Source organism: Montipora capricornis, chromosome 7, assembly GCF_036669925.1.
Source record: "Montipora capricornis isolate CH-2021 chromosome 7, ASM3666992v2, whole genome shotgun sequence".
NCBI lineage: Eukaryota > Metazoa > Cnidaria > Anthozoa > Scleractinia > Acroporidae > Montipora > Montipora capricornis.
Genome location: NC_090889.1, coordinates 24,854,273 through 24,874,272, shown reverse-complemented (window position 1 = coordinate 24,874,272; position 20,000 = coordinate 24,854,273). Strand labels below are relative to the sequence as shown.

Sequence of the window (20,000 nt, the reverse complement as noted above, 5' to 3'; positions counted from 1 at the left end):
GAGTTTGTATGCGTTTTCTATGAGAAACTATGATTTCAATCGTTTTTTCTGGTCACCAGGCCCCAAGAGAGGAACCTCGTTTTGTACAAACTCTTCCAAGGAATGCGCATTTGAGTAGCAGTCCTAAGCTGTTGCCGAAAGTTCCCCCGCGGGTAGCACCGAAACCCACGAGGGAGAAAGTACTTATGGCTAAACAGGAAAAGATACGGCAAGAAAGCAGTATGCCTCGAAATGACATGCGCCGACGATCGAACCCTGAAATCCCGGCAAGGCCACCCCTGCCTTCCCAAGAGTATTCGAGAGGTGTAGCAGATGATCGTGGCTTTGTTAACAAGACCATGGAGGTTGAACTGACGCGAGATAGGGAGTCTGGGTACGGGTTTAGTATCAGAGGAGGCAGAGAGCTGGATCTACCAATATTTGTATTGCGCATGGCTGATGGTGGTTCTGCACAAAGAGATGGCAGGCTCAAGGTAAAGATAACATTTTAACAGAATTAACTATGAGAGGGTGATGTGAAGTGCTATTTTCTACCCATGTAAACCATGTGAGCGTTAGCCCTACTAATGGAAATGGGGCCACTCAAGGACAGAGAAGGACATTTTTTTGAACATCTCTCCAGAAAATGTGTTTCAATACGGCTATTCATAGTCATTAGTGATGAACTGAAAATTAATTCACTGATAAATGAACTATCGATTGTTTTAATATCCTTAACCAGAACACTAAGCAAAAGTGATACGTGAAGTTCTTAAGGCCCGTTGGACGCAAAAACAAAGTGTGCGGAGGCCGTTCAAACGGTTCCAACAATTTGCCAACAAAAAGAACCAACACTTTCGCGAAGCAGTCTCTCTCGTCCAGATAAACTACGACATATTTACTTTTACGGCCTGATGTGACCATGCGTGTGTTCTGCAATTAGTGATCAGAGCGTTCAAACGGCATCAACACCATTCAACATTTTCGAGAACAAAGGAAAAGTTGGAATCGATGTTGAATGAAAGTTTAAACCGCTTTAAAATTGATTCTGCACGCTCAAACGAGCTGTCGACGTTTTTTTACGCTTTCAGCAATATTGGACGACCTGTTCAAACGCACCGAGCATTTAGCTCAACAAAGTGTTGAATGCATGTTAAAGCAAATGTTATAACCGTTTAAACGGGCCCGGCTTAGGCTTGAGGAGACACATTGGGACACATTGTGACGTTCACGCAAAATTATGCACTGAGTTGTGTTGGACAGGAATGTGATTCTTCCACAAAAGGAATCCTCTGGTGCAGTGACGTCACATTATGGTAGATCATAATTCTTTTTAAGGAAGTAACTGCATTCCAACGTGGCCTTCCACGCTTAGTACCTTCCATTCTGTTTTCGAAATTTGGCCGAAATCGTTCGAAAAGTTACAGTAAAATGAAAATTTTGGAATCAAGCACTCAAGCAAGCATCTTCGGTTTCACTTCTTTTACTCGTTCCTGTAGGTAGGAGACGAGATTCTGGAGATAAACGGCCGCAGCACAGAGGATATTCCCCACGCAGATGCAATAGCATTGATCAAAAGCAGAGGAAACCGAGTGCATCTATTGATTCACAGACACAACAAACCCGCTTACCTTGGTAAGTGGCTTTTAAAGAAAGAAACTTAGAAACGTACCCTTGTTGGCCACATGTACAAGAAGCTGCGTATGCTGCCTTGATTTTTAAAAATATTCCTGTATAACCCGATCCTTTTTTGCGCGATTTTCCGTTAAATGGTTGAAAGTAATTAAGCATTCTAGCTGTAACAGGAGGTTGCAGGAAGTAGTTCGGCTCTGTGGTTAGGACGTTTACCTTGAGATCCGGAGTTCTCGGGTTCAAGACTCGTTCTTACCACTCGTTAAATTTGTTCGCGGTAGTCCCTTGTTCAATTTCCTGGCTGCACTTGTAAATAACCAACTGCTTTGCCTCCGGCCAGTTGGGAGTCTTAACAGTTGTTGTTGTTGTTGTTGTTGTTCTGTCAGGAGCCCATGAGTAGGAACCTCCATTGCGCAACCTCGTTCCCAGGGGTTTTTTTTTTCTCTGCCGACAGAAACTCTGGGAACGAGGTTGCCATATGCGCTATATCCTGGAGTCTGCCTTTGCGCGTATCTTTCTATTTTTAGCACTAACCCTTCAGCGGGACAATCACATTTACATCAACTTTCATAATTTGCATACATTGTTTTTGCTATTTTTGTCTTTGTCGAGATGACTCACAGGGCTTGTATGGGAGAGGCAAGTTCCTATTCTTGGGCTCCTGTTTCTGTCGTTTCTTTGGTTGTGTTGCATTAGCTCAGAAAAGCCCCTATGGGGAGTGGTCAATTAAGTGTGTTTTGTATTGTAAAACAAAAGTCCTTTGAGGAGATTCTTATGATTTTACTGTTTGTACCGTTTCATAATTTGTAGATGGGATTCCAAACGGAGGACAAACTATTCCTAAAGGAGGAAGTCTGCCACGCCAATCTTGGAAAAACCCCTCTTACCATGGCATGTATCAGTCGTGATAAGAGTCAATGAAACAAGAAAACCTTAACAATGTTGAACTTTCTCAAGTTTTTTCTTAATCAAATGAATTTTATAAATAATCGGACACCTAGAATGTTTGTAGATGATCATTTCTAAGTTATCAATTTTAAAATGCTTTTAGATTTTTCAAAGTTGGGAGAATCATTTCGGATAGGATGGATATTTTAGTAAGTAACTAATTTTAACAAAACCGCCAGCCCTATTTATTCTGGTGTTTTTCAATTTTTACTTTCGTTTTTTGCGGAAAGAAATTTTTCAATCTCAACTACAGTTGAGGTAATATCAATTTCAGGGATTCTAAATACATTGTGAGGAGCTTGCCGGAGTTAACCCGGCTTATGCAAGTGCATTTTTGTTGCCGAGTTGTTTACCCTTTTTTTTGTCAAGTTTGTTAATATACCATTCCTGAGCATGAGTTGAGCCTCACTTTGAAAACGAGGCCCATGCCGAACTCTAACCGATCACATCTGATGTAAACAGCCCTAACTTTGACCCCCGGTCAAAGCCGTGCGAACCCACTTCACAGTTTATCTACTATTACCGTTAGAAACGAAAATTTGGCTTCATTTAGTACCAGACTCAAAAAATAATCAGTAGATAAATTAGAGCTATTGTAAAGTGATCGGTTACAATATCACGGCATATTTGAATTTTGACCGAGCCACTCTCTTCATTTTTGCTCTCGCCCCATTTTTTTGCTCGGTCAAAACATCGAAACGCCCGCTTCTCAATATTTCTCTTCTGTGCCCCACGGAAACGATTGCTACGCAGGCTATTGCTTACAATAACAGCGATGTTTCTGGTCACGTCACCCATTGTTATTAATATGCCAACCAGAACCTAATTGGCTGTTGAAACAATAACTTCTTTTGTTACGTGGTTGGCAAAGACATGTGACGTCAACGTTCGTAAACAAGAAATATCATCTCTATAGAGCGTATTCACTTAGTGACTAGAATGGATGCTAACTTAATGAAACAAAAGAAACTAAATTGTATTTGCATAAAAATAGAGTTAAATTCCCAGAGAATTTATTTGGAACACCAACATGGCCGCCGTTTCTTTGTTTTGGAACACCGACATGGCTTCCGTGACGTCATGTGAATACGCTCTATAGGGACTTTAAAGTCTACGACGCGGTGGTCAACGAGAACACCACGAAACAAGAATATCGTTGGTTAAAAGAGGAAAATTAATCGTGCTGCACGTGAGGCACGCATTTTAACACAACATATTTTTGTGGTACTCTGCACAACAACACGAGCGTGCAAATGCAAACCTTTCATTATATATTTTTACTCTGAAAACGCTGGAACCAATTTCATTTTTAGGATACTTCGCCCACATTGTTCGACGTGAACAAGATGGAATAATGTGCAGCAGAGTTACATGTTGTGGCGATGTTTTCCGTCGACGTCGACGTCGTAGATCTTGAAGTCCCCAATAGATTAAGTCAAACGTATTACAAAGGTCTAATACTTCTCTTGTTTCTCTTTTTTAACCTCGGTTTTGTTTGTTACTTTGTTTTTGTTTACAGTACTTAAGTTATTTAGGGTGTTTTACAGGGTTTCCTTTTTGAGAAATGCGATTTAACATTCTCCTTGAACAAATCAGAAGGCTTTTATCCAAATTTGTTTGGTTATTTCTTAACGTATTTTGTGCTCATTTCTTTTTGGTTGATAAATGAAATAGATTAGGGTCATTGGACAACGATTTTTCATAATTACAAATTAATAAGAGATTTATGATGAAAAGTTGGTGCAAATGAGGGGGAAATTCTTTAGTGATTTTAATCTTGATGAACGATTCTGAATGAGGATTAGTAATAATACAATTTTAATCAATTAAATTAACGATTTTTAAAGAAATCGTGTGTGATTTGGACACAGTAACCTTCACAGTAAGCCCCTCTCCTTTCGAAGCAAGAGCTCCGAAATACTTTTTTTCGCATTCTGGCCATTCCAGGATTTTAGCGTAAGAGTAAAATGCAAAATTTTCTTCTCGCCTCACTTACAACTGGTCACTTTTTAAAGCTCTTACCCCAATTTTCGCGCCATATGAATGCGGAAAATTTCCTCCGGAGCCCTTTGTTCGAGCGAAGGCATTGACTATACGGGCAAGGTGATTAGCCCATAAATAGGTTTTGTAACGTCAGCGATATTTCACGTTAGAAATGGACGTTTGTTGCCGGGGTTTGGGTGGATTATGGTGGCAAAGGATGGACCATTGGCTGCAGGCTGTCTCTACAGAACATAATACTTCATTTTGTAAATTGTAATTATAGAAAACTATTTTATAACTTTGTTGTCAAATAGACATTTGCACATGCGTAACAGTCACTGAAAACAAATAAAGAGTTTTGTGACTTGCCTCGATTCTGTGAAAAATGTTATTAATTTGCTAACCGAAAATTTGGTCCTTTGGGAGCAGTAACCAGAGGCGCGTAATTCGTGCAGACACCGGTGTTCAGGCGTTACGTTTTTCGTGGCCTTACCCAATCTCGACCCCAGAGCTCTTCTCTTGACTGAGGAAGAGAAGAGCTCTGGGGAACCCCAAAACAAAGTGTCTTCTCATTGGTTTTCATGAAGAACAACCAAAAGCGTACATTTCCAATTGGTACATTCATGTTAGCACGAGGAGTGAGCATGCGCCGTAAGGTTCAAATAGCCAAATCTAGGAAATTCTGTTTTCCTACATAGTTTGCCAGAGCCTTAGGTCGATCCGAAGCCCTGGTGACGAGAATGGGCCTTAGCGTCGTAGATTCCAAGGCGTCTGGGAAAGAATGTGGCTTTCAATAAAAGACAGGATAATACAGTACACCTACACCTCTAAAAAATTTTTTTCAAACAAAGTTTCTCAGGAAATTTGACTTGACAATTTTGTTCTCTGCGTAAACAAACTAAGAAGATGCAACATAAATTGTGGGGGGCATTTTTCCTGGCACAATCGGTTTCCATATAAAATATGCTCCCTTCCAACCGCGTTCCCAGGGTCTCTCTTCTCTGCTCCATAGTAGTTAAGGGCCCCACTCTACCACCTAAGCAATCTGATTGGTTCTTGTGAAAAGGAGAACAATACATAATGAAGTCATATGTCCATATGTGGGCATAAGACCACTACTAAACCGGAAATAAGCCTCACAATGAGTTGTTGGGGGTGGTAACTAAGCTCGAAAACCGGAAGTAAAAAGGATAAGGGTTGCTAAGAAACCAGACCAGACCTGTTGAATGCCACTAAAAACTTTAATCAAAGTATTTACAAGGATATATACAAAAAAAAGCAGAGTTAGTGCCTGCATGTGCACCTCACAACTTTACAGTTCCATGTCCTCCTCGTCTTCCAGGTATCCATAGGGGTACGTGTTCAAAGTATCAAAGTCCACAACACGTTTGTCGTAGACCAGTTTGTAACATTTGTCCTGAGCTTTGGACAGAAGAACTTTACGGACACTGTCCCGTACGATCTTGTGAGGGTCATGGGTGAGGAGAGTACGTGGTGCCTCCTGAGGATCCGTGAGTTCCGCCAACACCAGTGTTTTCATGGAGTCAAATTGACGACCTCGGTGGTGCGAAGGCTTTTGTTGAACCCTCGGGCTTTGCTGACAAGTTTCCCTTTACGTGTCCCATATGCGTAATTCTTGGGACCACCCGATACGAAATCCTCAATCCAGTCATCCTCCTCCAGCTCGCTGGTGAGATCCCCTAAGTAATTGCCACGGGGAAGAGGTGGTTCCTGATGACTCTGTGAGCAGACGTAGATCACAGAATCCGTGTCCATGTAGAGGATCCGCTCTTGCAGGGGCTGCAGACACTCCCGGTACAGCTTGAGACGTGCCCAACAGGTGGTAAAGGCCGCAATGAAAATATTTGTGTTGGTCTGGACAGGGACGGTTTCTGGGGTGTGAGAGTGGTACACATCCACCATTTCCGTCCCAGCAAATTCGATACGGTGGATGTCCTGGGCATCGTCCAAGAAGAGTTGAAAAAATTCCTTCGGGGTCTTGCAGGTGGTTACTTGAGTTTTGTTGGGTTGTTGCCCAAACTTGCCCCAGAAGCTGTTTAGAGCCGCTTTGGAGGTTGATCGCATGCCGGGATTCTTGATAATCTTGGAATACTCGAGCTGGATCCCCTCGTGACTAAGATACTCGGCCAGGTAGGCTTGACGTTGGGTCTCATTATCGCCGACATCGGCAGGCCAACCAGATGCTTCCTGTTTGAGTTTGAGGAAAGTGTCCACGTACTCCTGGAAGAGTTGGTCAGAGGACTCAGCAAAATGCCACACCTCATAGATGTGCAAGAGCCGGTAGCCAAGCTGGAGGGCTTCCTCAAGTTCGGGGGTGCACCAAGTACCGACGAAGGACCGTTCTTCGTCTGTGTGATGACAGCGAAAGGAGCGCTCGCGAAATGGCTTAGCCATCTCTGTCTGCACACAGGTCCGACAGAGAGCGAAGATCAGTTTGCCGTGGGTACGAGTTGGTAGCACGGGCAGGTACAATTGGCGGGGTGGTAGCATCTTGCACTTCATCAGGCCGAACGTACGATGAAGCAAAGCCACTCGAGCCTGTTCAGTCAGAGTGTCGGGGTTCCGTGTGATTTCAGGATGTCCGAGAGGGTACCTGCAATACTTGTTGCAGGAAGGATACAGGGACGTGAAATCGTCATACTGGATCTGTTCGTCGCCGATGGTCTCCCGCAGGAGTCGGGTGGTCTCTGTCCGTCCTCCATAGAAGGCATCTCGAGGATCGAGAGGGGTGGTGTACTCCAATTTTTTTACAAAGGCACGAAGGTCCGGATCGGCTTTTTTCTGAGAAGTCCATTTACACTCCCATTGTTCGACGACAAGGTACCCCATGTCACGAAAGGCCTGGACACGACGACTGGTCCTTTCACGCACTTCATGAGAGGTGGCATTGTCCAGTTTGGCGTGTCGTTGGGTGCGGTTAGGAAAGCAAGTGGTACACCCATGCCAAAAACATCCGTGGAACTCGTAGATACAATTCTCGACGGGATCGTACCCATCCACCTGGTACGTGCAACGTCCCACTGTGATGGTTTGTTCCCCCTCATGATCGGCGTGAAGCAGAGAGGGATGGTCCCTCTGGAGCCAGTGGAGCCATTCAAGAGCCACCTTGGATTGGTTACCGCGTGGAGGAGCCCAGCCATGGAGAGGTTCAACCGCAATGCTATCTTTGGGCATTCAGTTTCGCCGATAGGCCATACTACACGCCGAGGCTTGGGTGATGCAGTGTTCCATAGGGTTAAACCCACAGATAGATTCAAAGAGCTTCATGTATATCATACATCCCTGTTTAAGGACCCGTACATCCGATTGACAGTAAGTCAACAGTTCATCTTGAAAACAAAAATGGTAGTTATCGGCTTCCTGTTGTGCGTACCAGGTCTCGAACTCCCGACGTCGACGTTCAGACATACCACGAGGATCATAATGGTCTTTTTCTGGCATACCCCCCTGGTACAGTTGGTTTTCCCTCGTGTTGAAGAAATGAGGGAAGAAGCCTTTCTTCAGTTCAGTGAGCCCAAAGGTCTTAGGGAACTCCCACAATGGCATTTAAAAAAAAGTTCAAAGAATCAATGAACTTGATCCGAGTGTTAGGTAGACTGATGCTGAGGATTTTGGCCCCATTAGAGATTTGCTTTGGGGCCGTGTTTTGGTTGTACAGTTCCTCCAGGATCATGTACCCATCATACCCTTGGAAATTATGGGCCACAGCAATCCATGGCCGGTTCTCATCCTCGAGGTCCAATTCCACCATCCGAAACAGCCAAACTAAAAAGTCACGTACACACGATTCACCTGCAAACGTGTGTTGTTGGTCATTGAGACTCGTCTCGGCACAGAGCAGATTGGCCACATGATGCCCTTCATCTTGACGTGCCTCGATGTCAAAGAACACAAAGGACGCTGGAAGAGGAGGTAGAGGATCATCCTCATCATTCAAAGGTTGGGCATTGGCTTGCAAGGTGCATAATCCCGCGGCAGCACCGTGGGTGGGGTGACGCCTCTTACGCTTGTTCTTTTGGCAAACAGGCTGAATGTAACATTTATGCTGCCAAAGGTTGACCACCCTTTCACAGCTGGGGCAAGGTTGACGGCCGCACTGATGCTCCCGAATGTCTTTGCTCCCCATCAGAGTCCGACCACACTCCGAACACTTGCGATGGGTCTGGCACACACTGTCCCGCTTGGAGGGTTGGGCCACCTCCCCCTTATCGTTGAACGTACAATGCTTGAGATAACAGTCTTGCCCGAAGAATTGTCGACCACAACTGTCACAAGGGGTTTCTGCTGACCGACCACGATACAATTTAAAGGCTTCACAGGTGGTTTGGTGGCAAGCATAACATTTGGAGCCAGGGCATTGATGGTGGCGGTAGTCATCATGATCAAAACCTTTCTCGCACTCGAGACAGAAATACTTGCGAGCAAAGTAGCCCTCCAAAGAGGTAATTACATCGTAGTGATTCCCTTTTAACAGCAAGATCAATTGTTTGTCATGGGGTGGACCTTTATAAATGATACTGTTCCCATGGTCCGCCGACACCACCACCAGTTGACACGGGGCCAACACGATTTCAAAGAGCTGGATTTCCCCCAGTCCACAAGTCCCAATAGGCACGCGTGCGGCCTTGTGCAATTCTCGAGCGCAATGTTCTTGGATAGGCCGTCCATCACGAAGAGCTTGGTACTTCCTGAGGGCATCCACACTCTGATCTTGTTCGTGACGGGCTTTGGCAGTCACAAGGGCCCGGGCGCAGCACAGTACATCATCATTCTTGATGACAATCACACTTTTCTTCTTTTTGAGAAGATTGGCATAGAACGTGCTTCCTAGTTTACGTCGACCGCCTCCTCGAGGATCCCGTATCTGGGTCACGTCAAACACAAATGTATCATCCGGTTCAAAATTCTGGTTGGAATTTAGAACGTTCTGAAGGTGCGTTAATAACCCCTCTCCCGGTGCTGAACTGGCCAGCCAGTCCCGTACACGTACACGATGACTGGTGTAATTGTGCTGGAGCCGATTGGATGCCATGTACACTTGTAAAAAGCCATTGGGGTCAAACTGTTGAATATGGCGTTGAACTCCTTCAAATAAAGCATTGAGGAGCTGTCGAGCAAACTCCTCTGGTTCCAAGGCGTCATGAAGTTCATTAGGTGACGTCCAGCGTAGACGAAACGTGTCACGGGTGATACCGTAGCGCTGGCTGGTGCGATGCCGGAAAGGGATGAATGAAATATCAAACCCTTGTCCCTGCTGTTCCATATCCGTAGCTGGAGTGGGAGGTGTGACAACCATACTTAGGGCATTCTCGAAGGGCGATGTAGCTAGCATGACCTCGTGTTCGTCATCAATGTCCATGTCCTTCTCCTCAGCAAGACGAAGACTCTCGACCAAGGCCTCATCATCATTACTGACCATTAAAGCCTCCACTTCCTCAAGGGAAAGGCCATTCGGTCCTGGTTGTCCATTCATGATCAAAGTCTAAATTAAAAGTACACATTCTCATTAAAACCACCATAGTAGGGTATAAAGCACACAGAGCTCATTCATCTTCGAGGTCCAATTGCAAATGAGGTTAATGACCATGCAAAATTCCCTTTATGCCCTGTCTTACGGATAAAGAAGGGTGTCATGTTGTAGATGGCTGTTGTCATCATGTCCCCTAGGATCTATGGGCTGGGGTTTAACCTCCCTCAGTCCTGAGCAGAAGAGCAAGACACCATTCAGACCAACCCCTCACTCGATCTCCGTCTCACCGATCTCCTACAAAGGAGAACTGCACGAACGAAATGTGGGGCTCTTGCTAAGCACGATGGTGGTCCTTCCTCGGTTGCCTTGCATTTATCTTTGCTTTTGGACCTACCCCTCCCGTAATCTCTTAATGCTGGGGTCAAACTGGGGTCAGATTGCGTGGTATGGCGTGACAACCTGCGTAAGAGGTTGTGTGACATATATGCCTTAATATGACTCTAATATTATCCCACCCCTCTTTTTTTATAATCCCATGGCTGGGGATATTCGAGGGTTAGTATTCCCCTGATAGCAGCCTAGTAGCATGTGAGCAACTATTCAATCCAACCGAAGTTGTAATATTATCTGAATAGCCTCCTTCCCATAAAGAAACCAATATGACCACGTTTCTTCCTCAAAAATCAGCATGTCAACATTCCTTTTCCCAAAACACAGCAGGGCTACGTTTCTTTCTCAAAACATTCATAGCTACCTTCCTTCCCTATAACAATCATGGCTATGTTTTCTTGCCCAAAACACAACATGCTTTCGTTTTGTACCCCAAAAATCAACCTTTCGTTCCCAAAACAAATATGGTTACTTTAAATCAGAATACCTCAGTACAAGTACGGCGTTAAAAGTGAAATCTTTCACAGATCCTAAATTAAAGTAAGTGTCCAACTGAACTTCTACACGGATAGCTAGTCCAAGTAAACTCCTATACGGATCGTCAGTCCTAGTACCGGGTACCAAAGTACTCTAAGACACACACGGAGCTCTTGCTTTCACCAGATTCAAGTTACAAATGAGTTGTGGGCCAGAGCGTTCGCTCTTTTATACCCTACGAGTGTCAGGTTCCATGAAATGAACAAAACGTGGCGCTTCACAGGGAAAGTACAGACTTTCAGTGACCTTGACAGGAACCAAAGAGAGTTCGTCACACTACTTACACGTGGCGCGTGACTAGGAAAAGTACAGACCTTGGGTGACCTTGACGGGAACCCGTAAAAGTTACATCAGACCACTTTTTCACACGACGCATGATTGGGAAAGCACGTAAATTTTTCACGTGATTGGAAATCGTACGGAAATAATTTGTCCAAGACGAAACTCAAAAGTTTAATACATTATCTGCACTCAAAATAAAGAGTTCAAAAACACGCAGGTTTGGAATGTGCGTTAATAACATATTGCTCCTGGTTTACGATTAATGTCTGTAATTCACAAAAGTTCCTTCACAGGATTAAGAAATAAAAGAAATAATAAATTTGTTTGTTACTCCACAACTTACCAAGCCGACTTTGTAAAGTGACAGTACGTATAGGTAGTAAACACACTCCAGTGCTGTATGATTTGTCTGTGCCATTGTTTCAAGGACCCAGACATCAAGGCAGTTTAACTGAAATCCTCAGGTCTCAGGTCTACCACCTAGTGAGAAATTTGCATGATGTCTCTATGGCAAATGCTCTCATAAACTGCGGGAATCGACAGGCACTTTCCGCATTCGCACTTAGAACATCAACAGAGACAAACTGATGTCATTCGAACTAACGCTGAAAACGATTAAGGACGGGGCCCAACATCCTTGGAAGCTTCTGAGGTTCCGCCAACATCACTGTCGTAGAAATTGCATTCATTTTCCCTGGTTACATTGGATAAAAACGTCTTTGAACGAGTGCTGTCGGCAGGCAGAGCTGCCTCAATTTTCTCAATAGACCATATTCAAATTCTCGGTATTGGACTGGAGCTAGCTTCCAATGGAGGCTAATGCGGGGGAATCTACTTTTTAATATATTCCCCCGCATTAGCCTCCATTGCAAGCTAGTTCCAGTCCAATACTGAGAATACGAATATGGTCTATTCCACAATATTTATGTTCCACGGCTGACGTCACAAACACCCGCTAATGTTTTAACCGGAAGTGAATCCTTCAGAGAAAATTTCATTTTTTGCCCTAAATATTTCCAATTGGCCAAAGTTGCGTATTTTTAGAAATAGCAGACAAATGTAAGCCTCAGCAAACAGTTTTTCTTGGAAAGACCGCAATTATATTATTATTCACATTGTTCAACTGCACTGCGTACGACACGTGATGTCACGTAATACACTACTTGGTTTTATGCTCATATATGGACATGTGACGTCAATTTCTATTGTTCTCCTTTTCACAAGAACTAATTACATTGCTTAGGTGGCAAAGTGGGGCCCTTAACTACAACAAATCTATGCAAACTTAATATACTCACTGGCTTAAAATTTCGCGGGTGAATGCAATTACTTATTTATGCGAAACACGGGCGGGTTTAAAAGTTCGAAAGCTCAAACCTCCCGTGCTGCGTAGACTTGTAGTCTGGGAGCATCTGTAATCCCGCGGGGATTTGGTGATGAAAGCAAACCGCCTATCTAGATTTGTTAAGGGGACCCTAAGGAACACGCCAAATGTTGTCGGCAATTTTGTAACTTGCACCGACGGGTTTTTACGGGGAGTTAAAAGTGTGACCCTCAGAGCCCAACATGGAAACGAGGCTTGACCTTCAACTGCATTCTAACCATCGTCAATGGTGGCGAATCTTCGACAAAAAATTTTCATACTATTAATTGGGGTCTGTCTGACACGCAACAGTAATAGAACGGATCACGAGGCCACGCTAACGTGAAAACGGGGCTGGATCACATAATGCCTTGTAGCTATTGTTTATGGCGACAGATTGTCCCAATATTACTTATACTTTCTATCGGAGTGTAACTTAGACAACTCTGTAACATAACAGTAATATATCTGATCTCGCGTCTATCATAACATGTAGACATGGTAAAGGAGCCTTTTTCCATGAAATGCCGCCTCGAGGATCCCGTGTCTGGGTCACGTCAAACACAAATGTATCATCCGGTTTACAATTCTGGTTGGAATTTAGAATGTTCTGAAGGTGCGTTAATAACCCCTCTGCCAGTGCTGCACTGACCAGCCAGTCCCGTACACGAACACGATGACTGGTGTAATTGTGCTGGAGCCGATTGGATGCCATGTACATTTGTAAAAAAGTCATTGGGGTCAAATTGTTGAATATAGCGTTGAACTCCTTCAAATAAAGCATTGAGGAGCTGTCGATCAAACTCCTCTAGTTCCAAGGTGTCATGAAGTTCATCAGGCGACGTCCAGCGTAGACGAAACGTGTCACGGGTGATACCGTAGGGCTGGCTGGTGCGATGCCGGAAAGGGATGAATGAAATATGAAACCCTTGTCCCTGCTGTTCCATATCCGTAGCTGGAGTGGGAGGTTTGACAGCCATACTTAGGGCATTCTCCAAGGGCAATGTAACTGACAAGACATCATGTTCGTCATCAATGTCCATGTCCTTCTCCTCAGCAAGACGAAGACTCTCGACCCAGGCCTCATCATCATCAATGTTCATTAAAGCCTCCACTTCCTCAAGAGAAAGGCCTTTCGTTCCAGGTTGTCCATTCATGATCAAAGTCTAAAGTAAAAGTACACATTCTCAGTAAAACCACCATAGTTGGGTATAAGACACACAGGGCTCATTTATCTTCGAGGTCCAATTGCAATGAGGTTAACAACCATGCAAAATTTCCTTTATGGTCTGTCTTTAGTATAAAGAAGGGTGTCATGTTGTAGATGGCTGTTGTCATCATGTCCCCTAGGATCTATGGGCTGGGATTTAACCTCCCTCAGTCCTGAGCAGAAGAGCAAGACACCATTCAGACCAACCCCTCACTCGATCTCCGTCTCACCGATCTCCTACAACGGAGAACTGCACGAACGAAATGTGGGGCTCTTGCTAAGCAAGATGGTGGTCCTTCCTCGGTTGCCTTGCATTTATCTTTGCTTTTGGACCTACCCCTCCCCTAATCTCTTAATGCTGGGGTCAAACTGGGGTCAGATTGCGTGGTATGGCGTGACAACCTGCGTAACAGGTTGTGTGACATATATGCCTTAATATGACTCTAATATTATCCCACCTCTCTTTTGCTATGATCCATGGCTGGGGATATTCGAGGGCTTAAGGGCCCCACTTTACCACGTAAGCAATCTGATTGGTTCTTGTGGAAAGGAGAACAATACAAAATGAGGTCATATGTCCATATGTGGGCATAAGACCACTACTAAACCGGAAATAAGCCAGGTTTGCCAAAGGTTGGGCATTGGCTTGCAAGGTGGATAATCCCGCGGCGTCACCGTGGGTGGGGTGACGCCTCTTACGCTTGTTCTTTTGGGAAACAGGCTGAATGTAACATTTATGCTGCCAAAGGTTGACCACCCTTTCACAGCTGGGGCAAGGTTGACGGCCGCACTGATGCTCCCGAATGTCTTTGCTCCCCATCAGAGTCCGACCACACTCCGAACACTTGCGATGGGTCTGGCACACACTGTCCCGCTTGGAGGGTTGGGCCACCTCCCCCTTATCGTTGAACGTACAATGCTTGAGATAACAGTCTTGCCCGAAGAATCGTCGACCACAACTGTCACAAGGGGTTTCTGCCGACCGACCACGATACAATTTAAAGGCTTCACAGGTGGTTTGATGGCAAGCATAACATTTGCAGCCAGGGCATTGATGGTGGCGGTAGTCATCATGATCAAAACCTTTCTCGCACTCGAGACAGAAATACTTGCGAGCAAAGTAGCCCTCCAAAGAGGTAATTACATGGTAGTGATTCCCTTTTAACAGCAAGATCAATTGTTTGTCATGGGGTGGACCTTTATAAATGATACTGTTCCCATGGTCCGCCGACACCACCACCAGTTGACACGGGGCCAACACGATTTCAAAGAGCTGGATTTCCCCCCAGTCCACAAGTCCCAATAGGCACGCGTGCGGCCTTGTGCAATTCTCGAGCGCAATGTTCTTGGATACGCCGTCCATCATGAAGAGCTTGGTACTTCCTGAGGGCATCCACACTCTAATCTTGTTCGTGACAGGCTTTGGCAGTCACAAGGGCCCGGGCGCAGCACAGTACATCATTCTTGATGACAATCACACTTTTCTTGTTTTTGAGAAGATTGACATAGTCTGTGCTTCCTAGTTTACGTCGACCGCCGCCTCGAGGATCCCGTATCTGGGTCACGTCAAACACAAATGTATCATCCGGTTCAAAATTCTGGTTGGAATTTAGAACGTTCTGAAGGTGCGTTAATAACCCCTCTGCCCGTGCTGCACTGGCCAACCAGTCCCGTACACGGACACGATGACTGGTGTAATTGTGCTGGAGCCGATTGGATGCCATGTACACTTGTAAAAAGTCATTGGGGTCAAACTGTTGAATATGGCGTTGAACTCCTTCAAATAAAGCATTGAGGAGACGTCGAGCAAACTCTTCTGGTTCCAAGGCGTCATGAAGTTCATTAGGTGACGTCCAGCGTAGACGAAACGTGTCACGGGTGATACCGTAGCGCTGGCTGGTGCGGTGCCGGAAAGGGATGAATGAAATATCAAACCCTTGTCCCTGCTGTTCCATATCCGTAGCTGGAGTGGGAGGTGTGACAACCATACTTAGGGCATTTCTCCAAGGGCGATGTAGCTAGCATGACCTCGTGTTCGTCATCAATGTCCATGTCCTTCTCCTCAGAAAGACGAAGACTCTCAATCAAGGCCTCATCATCATCACTGTCCATTAAAGCCTCCACTTCCTCAAGGGAAAGGCCATTCGATCCAGGTTGTCCATTCATGATCAAAGTCTAAATTAAAAGTACACATTCCCATTAAAACCACCATAGTTGGGTATAAAGCACACAAAGCTCATTCATCTTTGAGGTCAATTGCAAATGAGGTTAATGACCATGCAAAATTCCCTTTATGCCCTGTCTTACGGATAAAGAAGGGTGTCATGTTGTAGATGGCTGTTGTCATCATGTCCCCTAGGATCTATGGGCTGGGGTGTAACCTCCCTCAGTCCTGAGCAGAAGAGCAAGACACCATTCAGACCAACCCCTCACTCGATCTCCGTCTCACCGATCTCCTACAAAGGAGAACTGCACGAACGAAATGTGGGGCTCTTGCTAAGCAAGATGGTGGTCCTTCCTCGGTTGCCTTGCATTTATCTTTGCTTTTGGACCTACCCCTCCCGTAATCTCTTAATGCTGGGGTCAAACTGGGGTCAGATTGCGTGATATGGCGTGACAACCTGCGTAACAGGTTGTGTGACATATATACCTTAATATGACTCTAATATTATCCCACCCCTCTTTTGCTATCATCCCATGGTTGGGGATATTCGAGGGCTTAGTATTCCCCTGATAGCAGCCTAGTAGCATGTGAGCAACTATTCAATCAAACCGAAGTTGTAATATTATCTGAATAGCCTCCTTCCCATAAAGAAACTAATATGCTCACGTTTCTTCTTCAAAAATCAGCATATACAGACTTTCAGTGACCTTGACAGGAACCAAAGAGAGTTCGTCAGACCACTTACACGTAGCGCGTGACTAGGAAAAGTTCAGACCTTGAGTGACCTTGACAGGAACCTATGAAAGATACATCAGACCACTTTTTCACGCGGCGCATGATTGGGAAAGCACGTACATTTTTCACGTGATTGGAAATCGTACGGAAAAAGCTGGGATTAATTAAATGCCGGAGGCTAGGAAGCTACATTAGTTCTGAGAAGAACTCTTCCATACTCTCGTGCACATGCTAACTACTTAATTTCGTTCGACTTTGTTTTCCAAAATAACAACGAAATATACTAACCTCCTGGAAGAGAGAGTTCAACAGAATAATTTGTCCAAGACGAAACTCAAAAGTTTAATACATTATCTGCACTCAAAATAAAGAGTTCAAAAACACGCAGGTTTGGAATGTGCGTTAATAACATATTGCTCCTGGTTTACGATTAATGTCTGTAATTCACAAAAGTTCCTTCACAGGATTAAGAAATAAAAGAAATAATAAATTTGTTTGTTACTCCACAACTTACCAAGCCGACTTTGTAAAGTGACAGTACGTATAGGTAGTAAACACACTCCAGTGCTGTATGATTTGTCTGTGCCATTGTTTCAAGGACCCAGACATCAAGGCAGTTTAACTGAAATCCTCAGGTCTCAGGTCTACCACCTAGTGAGAAATTTGCATGATGTCTCTATGGCAAATGCTCTCATAAACTGCGGGAATCGACAGGCACTTTCCGCATTCGCACTTAGAACATCAACAGAGACAAACTGATGTCATTCGAACTAACGCTGAAAACGATTAAGGACGGGGCCCAACATCCTTGGAAGCTTCTGAGGTTCCGCCAACATCACTGTCGTAGAAATTGCATTCATTTTCCCTGGTTACATTGGATAAAAACGTCTTTGAACGAGTGCTGTCGGCAGGCAGAGCTGCCTCAATTTTCTCAATTGCACAATGTTTATGTTCCACGGCTGACGTCACAAACACCCGCTAATGTTTTAACCGAAGTGAATCCTTCAGAGAAAATTTCATTTTTTGCCCTAAATATTTCCAATTGGCCAAAATTGCGTATTTTTAGAAATAGCAGACAAATGTAAGCCTCAGCAAACAGTTTTTCTTGGAAAGACCGCAATTATATTATTATTCACATTGTTCAACTTCACTGCGTACGACACGTGATGTCACGTAATACACTACTTGGTTTTATGCTCATATATGGACATGTGACGTCAATTTCTATTGTTCTCCTTTTCACAAGAACTAATTACATTGCTTAGGTGGCAAAGTGGGGCCCTTAACTACAACAAATCTATGCAAACTTAATATACTCACTGGCTTAAAATTTCGCGGGTGAATGCAATTACTTATTTATGCGAAACACGAGTTTAAAAGTTCGAAAGCCCAAAACTCCCGTGCTGCGTAAACTTGTAGTCTGGGAGCATCTGTAATCTTGCGGGAATTTCGTGATGAAAGCAAACCGCCTATCTAGATTTGTTAAGGGGGCCCTAAGGAACACGCCAAATGTTGTCGGCAATTTTGTAACTTGCACTGACGGCTTTTACGGGGAGTTAAAAGTGTGACCCTCAGAGCCCAACATGGAAACGAGGCTTGACCTTCAACTGCATTCTAACCATCGTCAATGGTGGCGAATCTTCGACAAAAAATTTTCATACTATTAATTGGGGTCTGTCTGACACGCAACAGTAATAGAACGGATCACGTGGCCACGCTAACGTGAAAACGGGGCTGGATCACATAATGCCTTGTAGCTATTGTTTAAGGCAACAGATTGTCCCAATATTACTTATACTTTCTATCGGAGTGTAACTTAGACAACTCTGTAACATAACAGTAATATATCTGATCTCGCGTCTATCATAACATGTAGACATGGTAAAGGAGCCTTTTTTCATGAAATGCCGCCTCGAGGATCCCGTATCTGGGTCACGTCAAACACAAATGTATCATCCGGTTTAAAATTCTGGTTGGAATTTAGAATGTTCTGAAGGTGCGTTAATAACCCCTCTGCCAGTGCTGCACTGACCAGCCAGTCCCGTACACGAACACGATGACTGGTGTAATTTTGCTGGAGCCGATTGGATTCCATGTACATTTGTAAAAAAGTCATTGGGGTCAAACTGTTGCATATAGCGTTGAACTCCTACAAAAAAAGTATTGAGGAGCTGTCGAGCAAACTCCTCTACTTCCAAGGTGTCATGAAGTTCATCAGGCGACGTCCAGCGTAGACGAAACGTGTCACGGGTGATACCGTAGCGCTGGCTGGTGCGATGCCGGAAAGGGATGAATGAAATATGAAACCCTTGTCCCTGCTGTTCCATATCCGTAGCTGGAGTGGGAGGTTTGACAGCCATACTTAGGGCATTCTCCAGGGGCAATGTAGCTGACAAGACATCATATTCGTCATCAATGTCCATGTCCTTCTCCTCAGCAAGACGAAGACTCTCAATCAAGGCCTCATCATCATCAATGTCCATTAAAGCCTCCACTTCCTCAAGGGAAAGGCCATTCGTTCCAGGTTGTCCATTCATGATCAAAGTCTAAAGTAAAAGAACACATTCTCAGTAAAACCACTATAGTTGGGCATAAGACACACAGAGCTCATTTATCTCCGAGGTCCAATTGCAATGAGGTTAACAACCATGCAAAATTCCGTTTATGCCCTGTCTTTAGTACAAAGAAGGGTGTCATGTTGTAGATGGCTGTTGTCATCATGTCCCCTAGGATCTATGGGCTGGAGTTTAACCTCCCTCAGTCCTGAGCAGAAGAGCAAGACACCATTCAGACCAACCCCTCACTCGATCTCCGTCTCACCGATCTCCTACAAAGGAGAACTGCACGAACGAAATGTGGGGCTCTTGCTAAGCAAGATGGTGGTCCTTCCTCGGTTGCCTTGCATTTATCTTTGCTTTTGGACCTACCCCTCCCCTAATCTCCTAATGCTGGGGTCAAACTGGGGTCAGATTGCGTGATATGGCGTGACAACCTGCGTAACAGGTTGTGTGACATATATGCCTTAATATGACTCTAATATTATCCCACCTCTCTTTTGCTATAATCCCATGGCTGGGGATCGATATTCGAGGGTTAGTTTTCCCCTGATAGCTGCCTAGTAGCATGTGAGCAACTATTCAATCAAACCGAAGTTGTAATATTATCTAAATAGTCTCCTTTCCATAAAGAAACCAATATGACCACGTTTCTTCCTCAAAAATCAGCATGTCAACATTCCTTTTCCCAAAACACAGCAGGGCTACGTTTCTTTCTCAAAACATTCATA

The 20,000-nt window shown here is 44.5% G+C and overlaps 4 protein-coding genes and 1 long non-coding RNA gene across 6 annotated transcripts in view; 1 reads left to right on the top strand and 4 right to left on the bottom strand.

Annotated features, from left to right (window-relative positions):
- Window positions 1-4,916, top strand: part of LOC138056603 (membrane-associated guanylate kinase, WW and PDZ domain-containing protein 3-like) — a 35,616-nt gene extending 30,700 nt beyond the window's left edge. For both annotated transcript variants that reach the window (XM_068902442.1, XM_068902441.1), the window contains exons 22-24: window positions 60-473; window positions 1,479-1,614; window positions 2,422-4,916. In XM_068902442.1, coding sequence (XP_068758543.1) covers window positions 60-473; window positions 1,479-1,614; window positions 2,422-2,519 — 648 coding nt within the window. In that variant the 3' untranslated portion in view covers window positions 2,520-4,916. The remainder of the gene's footprint in view (window positions 1-59; window positions 474-1,478; window positions 1,615-2,421) is intronic.
- Window positions 4,917-5,764: 848 nt separating this feature from the next.
- LOC138056605 (uncharacterized) lies at window positions 5,765-12,016 on the bottom strand. Its single transcript, XM_068902444.1, has 2 exons — window positions 11,586-12,016; window positions 5,765-10,045 (listed from the first exon to the last, which is right to left on the bottom strand). Exons 1-2 carry the CDS (start codon window positions 11,658-11,660, stop codon window positions 8,087-8,089), a joined length of 2,034 nt encoding a protein of 677 aa, XP_068758545.1. The 5' UTR covers window positions 11,661-12,016; the 3' UTR covers window positions 5,765-8,086.
- LOC138055804 (uncharacterized) lies at window positions 6,079-7,737 on the bottom strand. Its single transcript, XM_068901677.1, has one exon. It carries the CDS (start codon window positions 7,735-7,737, stop codon window positions 6,079-6,081), a length of 1,659 nt encoding a protein of 552 aa, XP_068757778.1.
- Window positions 12,017-12,181: 165 nt separating the features above from the next.
- Window positions 12,182-16,357, bottom strand: LOC138056548 (uncharacterized). The gene is made up of 2 exons (XM_068902362.1): window positions 14,274-16,357; window positions 12,182-13,771 (listed from the first exon to the last, which is right to left on the bottom strand). The coding sequence occupies exons 1-2, from the start codon at window positions 14,292-14,294 to the stop codon at window positions 13,187-13,189; spliced, it is 606 nt and encodes a 201-aa protein (XP_068758463.1). The 5' UTR covers window positions 14,295-16,357; the 3' UTR covers window positions 12,182-13,186.
- Window positions 16,358-17,813: 1,456 nt separating this feature from the next.
- LOC138056549 (uncharacterized) overlaps window positions 17,814-20,000 on the bottom strand; it is a 3,985-nt gene continuing 1,798 nt past the window's right edge. The window contains exon 2 of the long non-coding RNA XR_011133481.1: window positions 17,814-19,260. This is a non-coding gene — a long non-coding RNA (uncharacterized lncRNA). The remainder of the gene's footprint in view (window positions 19,261-20,000) is intronic.

What these genes read in the sequence shown, in the direction of transcription:
- LOC138056548 (XM_068902362.1), bottom strand. Translation starts at nt 14,294, where the DNA reads ATGGATCATAGCAAAAGAGAG. An exon ending in TGGATCATAGCAAAAGAGAG is followed by an intron (nt 13,772 to 14,273) that starts GTGGGATAATAT and finishes CTTTTACTTTAG; the next exon opens with ACTTTGATCATGAATGGACA.
- LOC138055804 (XM_068901677.1), bottom strand. Translation starts at nt 7,737, where the DNA reads ATGCCCAAAGATAGCATTGCGGTTGAACCTCTCCATGGCTGGGCTCCT.
- LOC138056605 (XM_068902444.1), bottom strand. Translation starts at nt 11,660, where the DNA reads ATGGCACAGACAAATCATACAGCACTGGAGTGTGTTTACTACCTATAC. An exon ending in CACTTTACAAAGTCGGCTTG is followed by an intron (nt 10,046 to 11,585) that starts GTAAGTTGTGGA and finishes CTTTTAATTTAG; the next exon opens with ACTTTGATCATGAATGGACA.